Source organism: Balaenoptera physalus (assembly GCF_965194825.1).
Source record: "Balaenoptera physalus genome assembly, chromosome: 7".
NCBI lineage: Eukaryota > Metazoa > Chordata > Mammalia > Artiodactyla > Balaenopteridae > Balaenoptera > Balaenoptera physalus.
This window is the reverse complement of record NC_138886.1, coordinates 121,180,955-121,196,505: the sequence shown is the minus strand read 5'-3', so window position 1 is coordinate 121,196,505 and position 15,551 is coordinate 121,180,955. Positions and strand designations below refer to the sequence as shown.

Sequence of the window (15,551 nt, the reverse complement as noted above, 5' to 3'; positions counted from 1 at the left end):
ACTACATCCAATATCCATCCACATATGACAATTCTCTATTACAGAAACAGCATTTGGGATGGACAGGTTTCAGTTCCCATGGATGGTTACTGACTCTACCGTGAGGATTACAGAAACAAGAGGTGGTTTAATTAGGAAGGTACTCAAAACTAAGGGCTCAGGGCTTCCCTGGTGGCGCAGTGGTTGAGAATCTGCCTGCCAATGCAGGCGACACGGGTTCGAGCCCTGGTCCGGGAAGATCCCACGTGCCGTGGAGCAACTGGGCCCGTGTGCCACAATTACTGAGCCTGCGCGTCTGGAGCCCGTGCTCCGCAACAAGAGAGGCCGCGATAGTGAGAGGCCTGCGCACCGCGATGAAGAATTGCCCCCGCTCGCCACAACTAGAGAAAGCCCTCGCACAGAAACGAAGACCCAAAACAGCCAAAGATAAAATAAATAAATAAATAAATAAATAACCCCCCCCCCCACAAAAAGTAATCTGTGACTATGGTACTAATAAAAAACAAAAAAAAACAAAAAAAAAAAACTAAGGGCTCAAATAAGAGATGGGAGAAAACCAAACTTTCAGGAAGAGAAAATCTGAGGGCCCAGGCGAAGCATGAATCAGCAACGCAGGGAGTTATTTTTAAAGATATACATTGCATTGCACTGAGGAGGGCCACGTGACAGCCCTTCCCCAGCGCGAGGCTCTATTCTACCCAGAACTTCTTGACCAGGCTCAGGGCTCCTCTGGACCGGAACCCAAGCACGGGGAGAAGCTGGCGGGCGTCCAAAGGAGAGCGACTAAAGCGGTCAAAACATTAGGAAACAGGTCCTAAGAGGACGTGTAAAGGAAGTGCAGTATTTCGGCCAGATAAGGGCTGGTTAGGGCCGGCACAGGGAGCACTTCTTTCCCGTTAGGGACGGGGCGACGAGAGGAATGGGATTAAACTGCAAGGCCGGGGATTTGTATTTGATACAAAAAAAAAAAAAACAAGAACTTCCTGGCTGGGAAGACTGTGAGGCTCTGGAGTAAGCTGCCAACAAGGTTTGAAATGTCCTTTTCCGGAGACTTTAAAATACAGTAGATGATCATCTTCATAAAAGGTTCACTCAGTGTCCTTTCTTACCCTACAAAGGCAGGAAGTGAATATTTTAACTATAAATAGAAGCTCCATTTAAAAAAAAAAACAAACATCCAGACTTATTAAAAGTGGAAGCACTGCAAGCTTCTTCACTGTTGCTGCATTTTCAAAATTCATCAGAAAGTTATCAGCTGCTGGTGGCGCAGTGGTTGGGAATCCGCCTGCCAATGCAGGGGACACGGGTTCGAGCCCTGGTCTGGGAAGATTCCACATGCCACGGAGCAACTGGGCCCGTGAGCCACAACTACTGAGCCTGCGCGTCTGGAGGCCTGTGCTCCGCAACAAGAGAGGCCGCGACAGTGAGAGGCCCACACACCGCAATGAAGAGTGGCCCCCGCTTGCCGCAACTAGAGAAAGCCCTAGCACAGAAACGAAGACCCAACAGAGCCAAAAATAAATAATAAATAAATAATAAATATATTTAAAAAAAAAAAGTTATCAGCTACATAAATGTACTTACTTAGCCATTGATGGGTCTAGTCACATAAAAAGGTGATCAGCTGCTCTAGGTAGGAGACATAAAAAGAACCAAAACATTGATAAACTAACCAGAGTGTCTATCTAAAAACATGATGGGCGTGCTCTGGAAGAAGGGGCGGGCAAGGGTGAAAAAGGTAAACAAAAATCGGCCGCAAGGAATAAAACACACACACATTCTACATACAGCATCCATTAAAGGACCCTTGTGAGGGCACTGTAATCCTTCCGAACACCAATTTTTAAAACTTAGAACCAAACTACAAAGCACACCTAGTCTTTCTTACAGAAGTCTTAGGAATCTAAGACTTTTCAAAACTATACCAAAGAACAAAGTCAGAAGATAAGTATTTTAAGTTATTTCAGCTATTATTTTCCCCACATCATCAAAAAGAGAGATAGGGAGGGAGGGAGGGAGGAAGAGGAAACAGTCACGGCTGGCCAGCACATAAGGAATTCCACGGCCGCTGGGGCCACAGGAGCAGGAGAAGGAGAGACCTGAGGGCCCCAGCTCCTTTCACAGCCCAGGCCCAGGGTCACACCCAGCCAGTGGCAGAACCTGGATGAAACCAGATTTGGCATCATTTGCAGTCACTAACTCATGAACAGCTTGTGAACCTAAAGTTTAAGCTGCCTGTTTAAAACAGAGCAAAATGCCTGATGACGTGTACATTACAAATGTCGGTTGACTAAATCACCAGACTCCACCAGCCCGCATGCACGCGCGTGCAGACGCGCACACGCGCACACAGGGTTGACTGCGCCACGTAACTGACACAGGGCACTCCAAGCTCTCACTTCTGGAAAGAGGATTGGTAGCTGAGCGTCGCAGGTCCCGGGCACTGGAGGGCGGACCCTCACGGCCCCACGAATGACGTCGGGCTAAGGGAGGTGCCGAGCCACGCAGGTAGCAAGGGGCAGAGGGGGCTCTGCCTGGTGACAAACCCCCTGCCTGTTCTGCCCCACGGCCTGCTCTCCAGCGCTCAGAAAGGAGCGTTCGTGCAGAGGAAGACTCAGTTCCCGAGTCCCCCCGGCCCGTCTGAAGGAGCCTCTGCTTTCTGGGACATCTCCCCGCCCCGGATGAAGCCCCCGCTGCCCCAGACGGTCCCCGATGCCTCCCGTGGACTCTGCGAACTGCCAGCAGCATCCCTCCCCACCCCCACCCCACGTGACCCTGTGCGCAGGGTCCAGTCCACAGCGTCTGCCCTCCTCCGCCCGCGCTTGTGCGACCCAGAGAAGCTCAGCTACTTCCCACCGCATTCAGCATAAACACGCCGCCCGCCAGCTGCCGGTCAGAGTGGGACGGCACGGCGGTGAGATGGGCTCAGGCCCCTCCAAAGGGCAGCACCCCTGGACGTGGGGACACTCCGTCCCCAGCTGTGGGGGGCTTCAGGCAGGGGGATGACACTGCGGGCGAACATGGGGAGGTCGTTCTGCCCAGGAGGCCCAGCGAGCAAACCAGCCCCAAGTCGGGCTCCTGGCTGCCCCCCGCCTTCCTGCTGAACGCCTGGCCCACCCTACCGTCCGTCTGAAGGTCCCTGTGGCAGGCGGGGCCTCCAGGGGACACCGAGGAGATGCCGGTGTCCCGGGGTGACTCTGAGGCCCATTTCGAGTCACCGCACCCAGACGATACCCAGACGCCAGCCTCAGTCTGTCCTAAATGCTTCATGGCCAAAGCTGGCCTTGGCTTGGGCAATCGTGCCAAAATTTTCAGGGCCGCACAGGAACTCAGATACAGAAACCCCTCGTTTTAGAGAAGAGGAAACGCCTGCCTATGGAACAGAAATCACTGGCTGCAAGTCACCAGGCCAGCACTAACACCAGGGCTCCATCACTTCACCACCGCGCAAGCGGTCCTCAAGTCACACTTCCTACATTCTCGCACCTCGTTCAGCAAGACCAGAGCTTTTGGTGCCACAGCTGGGCTTTCTTGGGCTTTGTAAACATTTCACACTGTCACCTGATGATGACCTTCAGCTAACACTTTGGTTTCAACAAAATCACTACCTTTGTATGACAAGAGTTTGGGGTTTCCGTATCTTCTAATATTTTGGACTTGTCATAAAAATAAGTAGAAAAATGAAAATGCTAATAGTATTATGTACTATGAAATACGTAATACGGAACGAAAGTAATTAGACTGACCAAAAGTGGCAAACATATTTAGCCTGAAAGACTTAAGCACTTCAGTTGTGCTCAGCTGCGGGGGAGAAAAGGTTAAAAACATGAAATGACGGAAATAATATATCAAAGAGTGTGTTTAAAAGACAAACTCAACCATGGGAGAAAAAAACTGAGACATCTGTTAACTAAATGTCACTTCGAATGAGCCGAGCAAATAAAAATTTAAGGTCTGAGGTTTCATTTATTACATACATTGTTTAATCTATGTGTTTAACGTGTTAAAGAACTTTGATAGTTCTTTAAAGATATATGTTTAAAAAACAAGCAGTTATACAATGAAGAGTGTTAGAAGATTTTTAGCTCTACAGGAATTTAATCCCCTCATAAGAAATCTAATGTTCACCCTTTCATCCTTGGTGTCCAAACACCCTTCCAGGAACCTTACACCGATGCCAGGGCTGCTGGTACCCACACTGAGGTTCTGCTCCGTCGCTGCTGGATTATTTGTGGGGACGGTGGGGGGTCCTTCACATGAATTACACCCAGGGATGGAGCCCCTATAGCAAACCCACATTTCATCCTGGGCAGTTCTCACTACATTTTAAAATAAGGAAAATTCACCCCTGTTCATTCATTGCTGAATTATAAACAGTGAACATACAGCGTTTCAAAAGGATTTCTGTCCTTGCAAAAAATACTTGGAGGAATTTTTACTTCCTTAGGCTAACAGAAGAAAGTTCAAACTTGACAGGCCTTGCCTTTCTGCACTATGTTTACTGCAACGTGATTCACTTGCACAGCCTGCTTGCTGCTGCCTTCTTCCACGTTCCACAAGACAAATCATCTACTACTTAACGGCTACCGCCAAGCACGAGGACCGGCACCTCCATCCCCTTCCCCACTACCTGGAGGAGCCCACTCACGGGCTGTCCTTGAAGCAGCTGTGTCTGCAGCTGCACGTCTGCCAGCCTTCAAGAGGCCAGCACTCCATCCTCCGGACGGGGCACGGGCTCGGCCAAGGGCAAGCACGGCGGGGCCGCACAGGGTGCTTGGAGCTCACAGGTTCTCTCTTTAGCGTCACCGCTCTCAGAAGTCTCTGAAGTTTAGAAAAAAGTGAGGAGATATACGCAGTCTTTAGGACAAAAGCTCGGAAGGACGAAGCCTGAGTTCCACAGTGAGGGTGCCTCAGCAGCAAGGCTGCTTCGAGTGTAAGGTGTCTACGCCAGGCCGCTGTGCTGCTGCGGAGAGCCCGCCTGACCCACGCCCGAGCGGCACCCGAGTCCTCGCCATCCTGGGCGCGGCGCGCGGTGTCTCCACCGGGGGCACACGCGACCCCCGATGCCGTGCACCCCGCGCCCGCCGGGCTGTGGGGGGAGATGGGGACACAGACACACGGGCAGAAGGCCCCGTGAAGAGGCGACGGGGACGGGAGGGGTGCGTCCACAAGCCGAGGACAGCGGGGTGTGCCGGGAGCCCCCAGGAGCCAGCGGAGGCCACAGCTCTGCCGACACCTGGATTTCAGACTCTGGCCCCAGAACTTCTGTTGTTCTCAACCACCGGCCGGGGGTGCTTCGTTACAGCGGCCACAGGAAACTAATACACACTCAACAAACCTCTCCTGAGTGTGTCCTGTGAGCCAGGCACCACGAAGGTTCTCAAGAGTCACAGGTGAACCAAACTCAGCAATCCTGGCCCCGGGCCCCGCGTGGAGGTTCGGGCCCTCGGTTCTGCGTTTCTGTGAAGAAACGGAGCCCAGAGCGGCCGACACAACCCGGACCTCCACCCCCCTCCCTTCCCCGCCGCCAGCCACACCGGGGAAGGGCTGGGCCCACCTACCTCCATGGCACGGGGTCCGCCTGCCCCTTTTTGTCAGAACAAAACAGGCACCAGGGACGGTGAGGCGAAAGGAGCCCCGCGAGTTACACTGAGGAAAGCTTCCAGGGCCGCAGCAGCGCGAGGGCGAGGGGACACGGTTAGGGGGACGAAGCGGGGAGCACACAGGCCTGGGGTGGTGGCCGGCTCCCTCCTGACAGCGGGGGGCCTCGCACGAGTCTCTGGGCCTCTCCAGCCACCCTTCCCACGTCCATAACACGAGGATGCCTTCCTGACCAGCAATGAGAGCAGACGGGAAGCTCTGAGACAGATGCCATTTCAGAGAAAACCTCAAATTGCAGAACAGCACGTATAACACGATCCTATTTCTATTCAGTTTTTTCCTGGGGGGAAAAACACACAGAAAAAACCTCTGCACAGTGGTCACCTCTGGAGATTAGGGACAGACGATTAGAAGCCTTGATTTTCCCCTTTACATCCTTCTCTACCACAAATTTCTTACTATGAGCACGTGTTACCTTTAAGTTTTTAAATGGAGAGAAAAACGGTATACAGTCATTGAAAAAGCATGGAGCATGATGATTCAGTGAGCTGTGCACTCACAATGCGTGCACTCCTCCGTATGTACAGTGTACCTCAATAAACAGGTGTTTTCTTTTTAACGAGGTAGGTGTATGTGCTCAGCCATGACAAGATTTCCCAGATATATTCTAGTCATCAGATATGCAGAGTAGGGAAACCCACTTATGTCAAGAATCAAAACAAGCAGATGCATACACATATAAACACATAAGAAGAGATACAGAAGGACACACATTATACTTCCAAAGTGGTGAACTTTTTTATAGCCAGAATGTTTTTAGGAACTCATTTTGCAATTTACATCTTGAACATTTTTTAAATAACAATACTCCTTAGCTGCAGAGGGTTGTTTGAGATTTACACGGTAACAGTCAGACGATACAAATGTGATAAAAGAAGACTCATTCAGCATTTCCTGTTGTACACAGGCTCCCTGCCCATCCCAGCCCTGAGCCTCGATGCAGGCCTGACTCAGGAACACGGGAGCGGTCAGGCCTGAGGTACAGGAGGGCTGAGCAGGGGTCAAGGATGACACGATGAATAAAGAAGAAGAGGTCAAGAATGTCTGCAACACAGTGTTTGGCAAAAACAAACACCTTTTTCTACTTAGACTCGGCCACTGGGAAACATCAAAACCTCTCCCTCGGTCCAAACCACTACCTGGAAGTCTTGCTTCTTAGGTCCAGGAGGGATGGTCCCCGCTGTGCCCTGACAGCCACCCCCTGGCCAGGGGGAGCGGGTCCTGCCCACTCTCGCCCCCCTCCTCCACGACCCTCCTCACAGGCACAATCCTGTACCTCACCGCACAGCTCGGGGGCCTCACCACCTGCTGCCTTGCTTGCTGTTTCTTGCGTGCTCGGCCTCCGCTGAACGAGCACTCTCCCCGACACGTGCGCTCGACCGATGCCCCGCCCAGCGGCGTCACCCCTCCCCCTCCCCCCGCCCCCTTCCCCCTCCCCCGCCCCGCCCTCCTCCCGCTCCTGGACCCCGCCAGTCCAGCCAGCCAGGCTCCACCGGCGGGCCTGGCAGGGACTGAAGGTCCACTCGAGGTGACTCAGCATCCAAGGGCGCGGAGGCCTGACCCCCGCTCTCCCGCAGGCCTGTAGGACCAGCCCCGCCGGCGCGCAGGGGACAGAGGGGACCGAGGCCACACGGGGCTGACCCGCAGGAGCCCATCCACGGGCGGCACTGGGGCTGCACAGGCCGGCCGGCTGAACAACAGGCGTTTATCTCATCATTCTGGAGGCTGCGCGCCTGAGACCGAGGTGTCGGCGGGGCTGGCTCCCCCCGAGGCCTCTCTCCTCGGCGTGAAGGGGGCCGGCCGTGTTCCCACTGCGTCTCCCCTCTACCCGGCTCTGCGTCCTGATCCCCTCTTAGGAGGACGCCAGACTGCAGATTAGGACCCACCCGTGTAAGCTGCCTTCACCTTAAGCACCTCTTCAAAGGTGCCACCCCTGAGCGCAGCCTCACACTGAAGACCTGGGGGACGGGACTTCAACCTATGAGCCTGGGGGGACACGTTTCAGCCGCTAACAGTCAGCTGCAGGGAGAGAGGGAGCTGGCGCTATGGGGAAGTGAAAGCGGCAGGGAGGAAAGCTCCCCCGTGCCCCTCTTCTTTCCCCGTCTCCCAGGCCCCTGAGGCACGCTCCAGCCACTTCTGTGCTGAGCCCGGTGGTAATCTCAGTCCCGAGGACCCCTCCTTCCGGCCCCACGGGCAGGGCACTGACCAGTGTGGCCGCGCGGTCCTGGGAGGCTCCCGGCGCAGTGCTGCACCACAGGCCTCGTCTTAGGTCACCAGCCCGTCCCTCGCTTTGTTCTCACTCACTGTCCTCGTTTCTTCCTGGGAGCTCTGCCTCATCCGGCCATAGGTCAGGACCTCTGGAATACTCCGTCCCTTTTCCCGCCAACCCCTCTCAACTAATTAATACCATTTCACCCTTAAGACCTCAGTTCAAATGCCTCGGCCTGAAGAAGCTTTTGAAGACACACAGACAGACACACACGCACTAAACCAGGCCCTCGCCTATCATCTCCCCAGCTCCCAGCCTAACACTCAGCACCTGTGATGACCTACCTGCACTGTTATCATGCTATTACAGGTGTGTCTCTCCCACCAGACACACTGGTTCATAAGCAGAATCTGAGTCTGGTTTGCCCAGCGCTATCTATCCAGCAGCTAGGGCAGGGCCTGGTACCTAGTAAGTGCTTGATAAATATTTGCTAGATAAAGAAAAGAATACATGAAGTGCAAGTTAGTGTAAATCAGGGGTCATGTGATCAGCGTTTGCTGAATATGCTCGCTCTGAGGGAGCGAAGTAGCAGCACCTAGACAGACAGATACACGCACAGGTATTAGACCTGGAACCAGTGGAGCCACAGCTAGAAAGCAGAAATTTATTCCATTAGGTCACAATTCTACAGGGATTAATCACACATGTCCACATGGAACTCCGTACATACTTATATGTATAAAATCCACCTTCTGCAGGTATTTTTCAGCCCCTGGAAGCAAGTGTCTGCAGCCACCGCTCCCTGCACCTCGCCCCACTGGTCCACTGTGGCGCCAAACCAGCAGGGATTCTTTACTCGCAGTAAAGAGCTGGTGGTTTCCAGTGGTGACGCCATCCAACACTCTTCCATTTGCTCCTTCGTATGAGGCAGGAAACACTAAAATTCTGGGAACAAGATGTGTGTCACACGTTGGAAATGTTCGTATCTGCTGATAACACCCAGTGTCCCTGAGGTACACGCATGAGGAAGCCACATGGCCATGATCTAACGGAACATGGGACATAACCAATAACCGAACTGCATCCCACGTGGTATCAGCACTGGCTTTCACCACATGTGGGAACAGGCTCTCACACCCCCGGGTCGAGTCAGAACAGCTGAGGATCTAGGATTTATGATGTCATTCACCTCAGGGGACACCCCAGGGGCTGGCTGACCACTCCACGGGTCTCACTTTTAAAAGAAGCATTTTCTAGTTTGGGATTCGCAGATGCCAACTATTATATATAGAATGGATAAACAACAAGGTCCTACTGTAGAGCACAGGGAACTATATTCAATATCCTGGGATAAACCATAATGGAAAAGAATCTGAAAAAGAATGTGTGTGTATATATATATATATATATATATATATATATATATATATAAAACTGAATCACTTTGCTGTACACCTGAAACTAACACAACATTGTAAATCAACCATACTTCAATAAAATTAATAAATTTTAAAAATAAAATAAAGTAAAAAAATAAAAGGAGCGTTTTCTGAAATGTATATATCTTTCAGGTCCTTGGGCTGTTTGTGTACCCCCGGTTGTTTTGAATATTTCAAAGTAGAAGGTACCAGTAATTGCTAATGAGAAATTATTTTAGACTTCGGGGGAAAGAAAGTGCTTTTGACAAGAATTATAGCATCTGCATCAACCCACATTACTGAATAATTTTGTTTGTTCATTGTCTTGTCCTCCACTCTCTGTGCCCCCCGCCCCCCGAAAGTAACAGACATGATCATCTCCTGCTTTTATTGGCCTCAACTACTTTATCCAGATCATAAAGCTCAAACTCAATTGAGCTTCTTGGCAAGTAATTTTTCTCATGCCAAAGAAGAAACATAAAGCAAATCAGGAAAATCGTATCAGCCAGAATAATAATACTGACATCATCAAAATCACAGAATAATGTACCTAAGAAATGTGAAGCTCAACTTTGGGAGATTAGCAGTTCAAATCAGTGAACATTCCAACATCACATTGTCAGTTTCCACATCAGAAAGAAAACTTAAAATCCAAAGGACACTGGAGCTGAATGCTTGAGCCCTCTTCTTAATTTCCTTTTTATCAGTAATCAAACATTCACCACATTCCTCACAACAGGTAAGGCGACGTGTCAACAACTGAGACACTTCTAGTCACAGCCAGAGGCTAGGCCTCTCCAGTCTAATTAACAAGGAAACAAAATCCCTCCAAGGAAGCAAATCTACCCCCTAATTACGCGAAGCAGACCTGGGTCGGGTGTCTCAAAAACGATGGTTCTCAGGTTGAAATATTCATGAGTCCACAGATACTAATCGTGTAAACTCCATTAAAAGAAGGAAATCTAAGAAAACCCTATAAGCAGACCAATTTCAAAACTAGGGGGCTTCAAATAAGCAAAGAAAACCTCCAGAACCCAAAGTTCTCACTAACTTTAAAAAAAAAAAAATTAAATATGACTCAAAAGAAACCTGATAGCCTGGGGATAAAACTGTTTTCCAGCAATTAAAACACTTTGCGTACTCTATATCTAGTGATGTAAATACATCATTTGTAAAAGATGAACTTGAGAAGAAAGGAATGCTTAGAAGGTAGTCATTCGCTACAGCTCCCAGAGAGCCACATCTGTGAATTTACACTAGTTAATGCCATCCCAAAGGGTTATTCCTACCTCACATGAAAAAAGTCAGTTTTGAGTGTTTACTACGAATTTTTGAAAAAAGAATTCTCGTCCAGATTAACTGTTCTTTAAAAATAGATTCTCTCAGTTTGGCCAATTATCAAGATTGCTTCTTCCGACAAAAATGGAAATGCTTTAATTGAATGTCCATAACTACTTTTTAGGTTTACAAAAATGAGAAAAGCATGTCTTAACTGGGGTGCGTCACAGACAACATAATTTACATTTCTTCAAAATACCTTACCTTCTAGAAATTTCAGTAGTGGTAACTGCCCAGATATTTAGCCTCACTTCAAATTATTTCAACCCAAACCCAAAACCCAAGAAAAACCTTTCTGATGGAAACATTTCGTTTCACTCCCTATAAAACCGAACATAAAGCTACATCTTCTGCTGTCTTAGCATGGCTCTCAATGACATTTTGTTGCTACAGCAACAAAACTCTGCTACCTGTGGCCATGATTCGTTAAGAATTCCTCCAACCAGAAAATTCTGTGCTGTGCATTCATAAAACCAATAGAATGGCTCCAAGCCACTTAAAAATTAAAGCTCGATGTCCTACTTATGATCTACTCACACACATATTTATAACACATCTACATATATGCACACATATATGTATGCATACATACTCATGGCTCTCCCAACACCATCGAAAAGGTAAAACCACACCAAATTTCCATTTTAAACTCAGCATAAAAAACTTCTGTATTTTAGATTTCATTGAATAATTGCTACTGTTTCCCAAGATTTACCTTAAAACGTAATAGAGGCCCACCATCCGGGAGAGAATTTTAAAAACAAGAAGAATTATTTATACCCAATCTCATTCCAAAAAGAAAAAAAAAAAAATTCCCAAGGCACAATCTCCTATCTGTTCCAGTAACGTGACTTCTTTAGCCATGTGCTGATTTAGAAAACATCCAAAGACTAAAGAATACACACTGGCCATCAGCACCGTCACCCACCGCACCGCCTCTTCAGGCTACTCACCCTCACCGGGGGGCTCCAGGCTTGCGCCCGAGGCTGCTGTCCACCCTGGGGGCAAGGTGGATCTTTCGAGCTACAAGTGGCCACAGCGCTGCTCTGAGCCCTCGAGGCGTTTGTGCAGTTGGGGCCACTGCCCCCCGCAGGGCCGGGTTTCCAAGGCCTCTGCTTGATGCCGTCCAGAAGTCTGACCAGCAGGATATTGCTTGGAAGCTGCTCCACGCCCGCGCCCACCAGAGTCCGGCACTCGGGGCATCTGAGTTCGTTGCGGGAACCGACGATACCCAGCAGGCACCGTTTGCAGAACGTGTGCTGACAAGGCAGGACCCTGGCAGAGACGTCGAGCCGCTCCAGACACACGGGACACTCCAGAAGGTCCAGAAGGGCCGACTCATCCATCTTCCTGTAGCTCACCGAGGGAGACGCTCCACGCGGCCCTGACAGTGGCTCATGTAACACCCATGTCAGACGCTGCTCTGGGGGCACCGGGGCAGGGGAAGAAAAGACGGAAAAGTATGATCATCGGGGGAAAGGTGCAGAGGAGAGCCAGGAACCAAACAGCACACAGAAGCGCTGCCTCTGAAGAGCGTAGCTCTGCTCTGGAATATGGGGCCTGAACTCCAGCGTCAACAATTTAAAACAAAATAGGCTTTCTAAGCAATTCAGAATGAATCCGGAAAGATATCTAGTTCAGTGCGCAGAAAGAGCTACCAAGTACTATTCAGGACTCTTGCCATAAATAGGATTTATGAAACGTAATAAGAACATAATTTCTTCGGCTCTCAAAGTGAAATCTGCTGCCTTAGTAAAGTCCTCAACTCACCTGAGAAGGTGAAAGTGGCAAATGAACGTTTCCTCCACCTGAAATTCCTTTTCAATCCCACCAAGTTCCCAGTATTTAAGCCACTCTGGTGGTTAAGAAACCGCGCCTCATGTGATTTCTGTGGCACATGGTCCCAATATTAAATACATATGTTTCTTCGCTGCTCTTAAAAATAGAACTGTTTAATCCTGCCCAACCAAAACGAGACGAAGGTTCACAATTCTAAACAACACACTAAAGATGGGCCTGAAAGCAGCTCAAATATAACAGCACCCATCAGGGCAGCGGTTGCCAAACTCAGAAACGATTTCTGAACGGCCTGTGTTAATCCCATTCAGAAAATCTGGCAAAATTATCACCCAAAGAATTTGAGAATGGAATGCTGGACTGAGAACCGAGGGCTTAATATGAAAAAGGGGCCATTCAGGAAAAAGCGTTCAAACCAGAGCCTGCACCGCTCTCCCCTACCCCCAGTTCAGTGTGGACGTGTCCAGGGGAACCGGGTGGCGTTGTGGACGTCGGCAGGAACTGCTGCCCCTGACGGCGGGGCGGGGTCGGCCGCCCCTCTGCTCGCCGCAGGTACTGCGGGCCCGCGTGGACGGCGGTCCAGGTGCCGGGCCGCCGGTGTAGACGCGCCCACGGCCAGGGGCGGGCGCCGCCCGCGCAGACGCCGGGGCCAGGGGCCAGGGGCCGCCCGCGCAGACACGCCGAGGCTGGTGCCGGGAGCCGCCCGCGCAGACACCCCGGGGCTGGTGCCGGGAGCCGCCCGCGTAGACGCTCGCTGGGGCTGGTGCAGGGGGCCGTCCGCCTAGACCCCGGGCCAGGGCCGGCAGGGCCGGTGGGTCCGCCCGCCGCCTGGCCGCCGCCCCGCGCCCACGGGAAGTTTCGGGAGCTCAGGACCGCCCGCAGGCAGCGTCGCCAGGTCCTCCCGCCGTGCGCCCGGGCGCGCGCCGCCGCCGCAGTGACCCGGGCCGGGCCGGGCCGCCCCGCTCCGCTCCAACCCGGCCCAGGGGGCGGGGGCCCGGGGACTCGGGGCCGGGGGCGGGTCCTACCTCCGCGCTGCGCCCTCTTTGTCCGCACGCCCCGCGCTCTCCCGCTCACCAGCCTCGGACGCCGCGACCGCACCGGGCTCCGCTCGCCGCTTGCGCGCTCCCGCCGCCGCCTGCCGGGCCCGAGGGAGGAGGAGGGGAGGGGCGAGGAGGGAGGGGCGAGGAGGGAGGGCATGGGAGGGGCGAGGAGGGAGGGCATGGGAGGGGCGAGGAAGGAGGGGAGGGGAAAGGAGGGGGAGGGGAGGGGAGGGGAGGGGAGGGGAGGGGAGGGGAGGGGGAGGAGCAGGGGTGGAGGAGGAGGGCGGAGAGCAGAGACGGAGGAGGAGGAGGAGGAGGAGGACGGGCGGGGGAGGCCTGCCGCCCGCCTCCCGCGCCCGGGCGCTGCCGGGGTGCAGGGTAGGTCCCGGGGGCACGGGGAAGGGGAACTGAGCGGCCGCCGCCGAGGCTGGGAGGACGGCCGAGTGGGGACGCGCTGCCCGCAGAGGAGGAGTGGGTGCCACCCGGTACCCCGACACAGACCCGGGCGCGAGCCTCGGGACCCGGCCCAGGACCCGGAAGGGGGGGTCGACGGGAAGCCCGGCCCGGAGGCCCGTCCTACCCGCCCGCGACCCGGGGGTCAGCCTGGCCCGGGGCCCGTGTGGCCCGAACCAGCCCCGCGGCCTCTGGGGGGCCCCCGCACACACCTGTAAAGCCAGGCACACACCTGTAAAGCCAGGCACACACCTGTAAACCTAAAGGTCCTTTGGAAAAACACGTGTCCACAAGTTTGGGGGTTTGTTTCTCAGCCTCAGTTTAGCGGTAAAACAAGTTAAAATTTTGTCATTGATCTCAAAATTGTCATTTTATTTGCATTTGCCATCCACATAACAAAAATTTTTCCCAAATACCCTCCTCAAAGGTGTGCAGAAAATAAGGAGAAAGGGTGACAGATACGCCTTTTCGAGAAACCAATGGCCGACCTCTAACCAGCCTGACCGTTTGAAGGGAGTTGATGATCGTCTAGTCTCCAGCCAGGGCCACAGCGAAACCAGTGCAGACAAATGAGAATCACCTGAGTAAGGAACCGCTGTGACACTACAGCTATCTCTCCCTCACTGTGTGCAGTCACCTGCTCCACACTGGAGATGCAGTCATCTAGTCCTCACTGAAACTCTGTCCATCTTCCCTCTTTAGCTTTGTGCTAATGGATGAATATGTGGACAGCCCTACTGTATGAGTACCAGAAAGGATAGCCCACTTCCCCTCCATTAGAAGTGAGCAAATACATATATAGAGAATGGATAAACAACAAGGTCCTACTGTATAGCACGGAGAACTATATTCAATATCCTGTGATAAACCAGAATGGAAAAGAATATGAAAAAAGAATATATATGTATAACCGAATCACTTTTCTGTACAGGAGAATTAACACCACGTTGTAAATCAACTATACTCCAATTTAAAAATATTGATTAAAAAAAAGAAGTGAGCAAATACACATGCATTTGAGTTGAGAAAGACAAAGGGAGAAATGATCAGAATAGAGCATTTTTAATCCAGTAATCCACCAACAAGTCACTCTAAAAGTGACTGCTTAGCCCATAAACTTCTGCACCTGCAACTGCGTGCCTGAAGGGGAGGCTGATTGGAAGGTCACAGTCAGTAAACAGATAAACATTATTATATGCCATTTACACTTATTAAAACCAAAACTCAAATAGGTTCACTCATCACAATAAGCCACGTTGGACCAAGACTCAACCTCGTGTCTGGATTCCAAGTCCAGTTTTCTTCCCACCATCCCAAGGACCTCTTTCACAGGTCACCTCAAGCAAACCCGAATGCTCTTTGTGTCCTCCAAGGGAAAGCTGACAGTTAACCAGGTAATGACTCTGGAGACCAAGGGACAATTTTACTTTATTTTGGTCTTATTTTGGTTGCTTGTTTGTATGTAGAGAAGAGTACACAAGGTCCTGGGTGGAATGGTCCAGCTTTTGAAACTCCAGACCAGAAAAAGCCTAGTCGCACCCATTATCAAAGACCTGGAGACTGCGTCCAGGGTTCCAGGATGGAAGAAGCTCTGACGAATGTCACCTGGGACATGGCTCAGTTCTTTCAACATCC

The 15,551-nt window shown here is 51.6% G+C and overlaps 1 protein-coding gene across 6 annotated transcripts in view; it reads right to left on the bottom strand.

The window, feature by feature from the left end:
• The window catches only part of SH3RF1 (SH3 domain containing ring finger 1), a 164,545-nt gene extending 150,952 nt beyond the window's left edge, over positions 1-13,593 (bottom strand). The window contains exons 1-2 of one of the 6 annotated variants that reach the window (XM_082468879.1): positions 13,498-13,593; positions 11,580-12,049 (exon numbers count right to left, since the gene is read on the bottom strand). In XM_082468879.1, coding sequence (XP_082325005.1) covers positions 11,580-11,972 — 393 coding nt within the window. In that variant the 5' untranslated portion in view covers positions 11,973-12,049; positions 13,498-13,593. The other 5 variants (XM_082468878.1, XM_082468881.1, XM_082468882.1 and 2 more) reach the window with 5 other exon arrangements.
• Between the last annotated feature and the right edge of the window lie 1,958 nt (positions 13,594-15,551).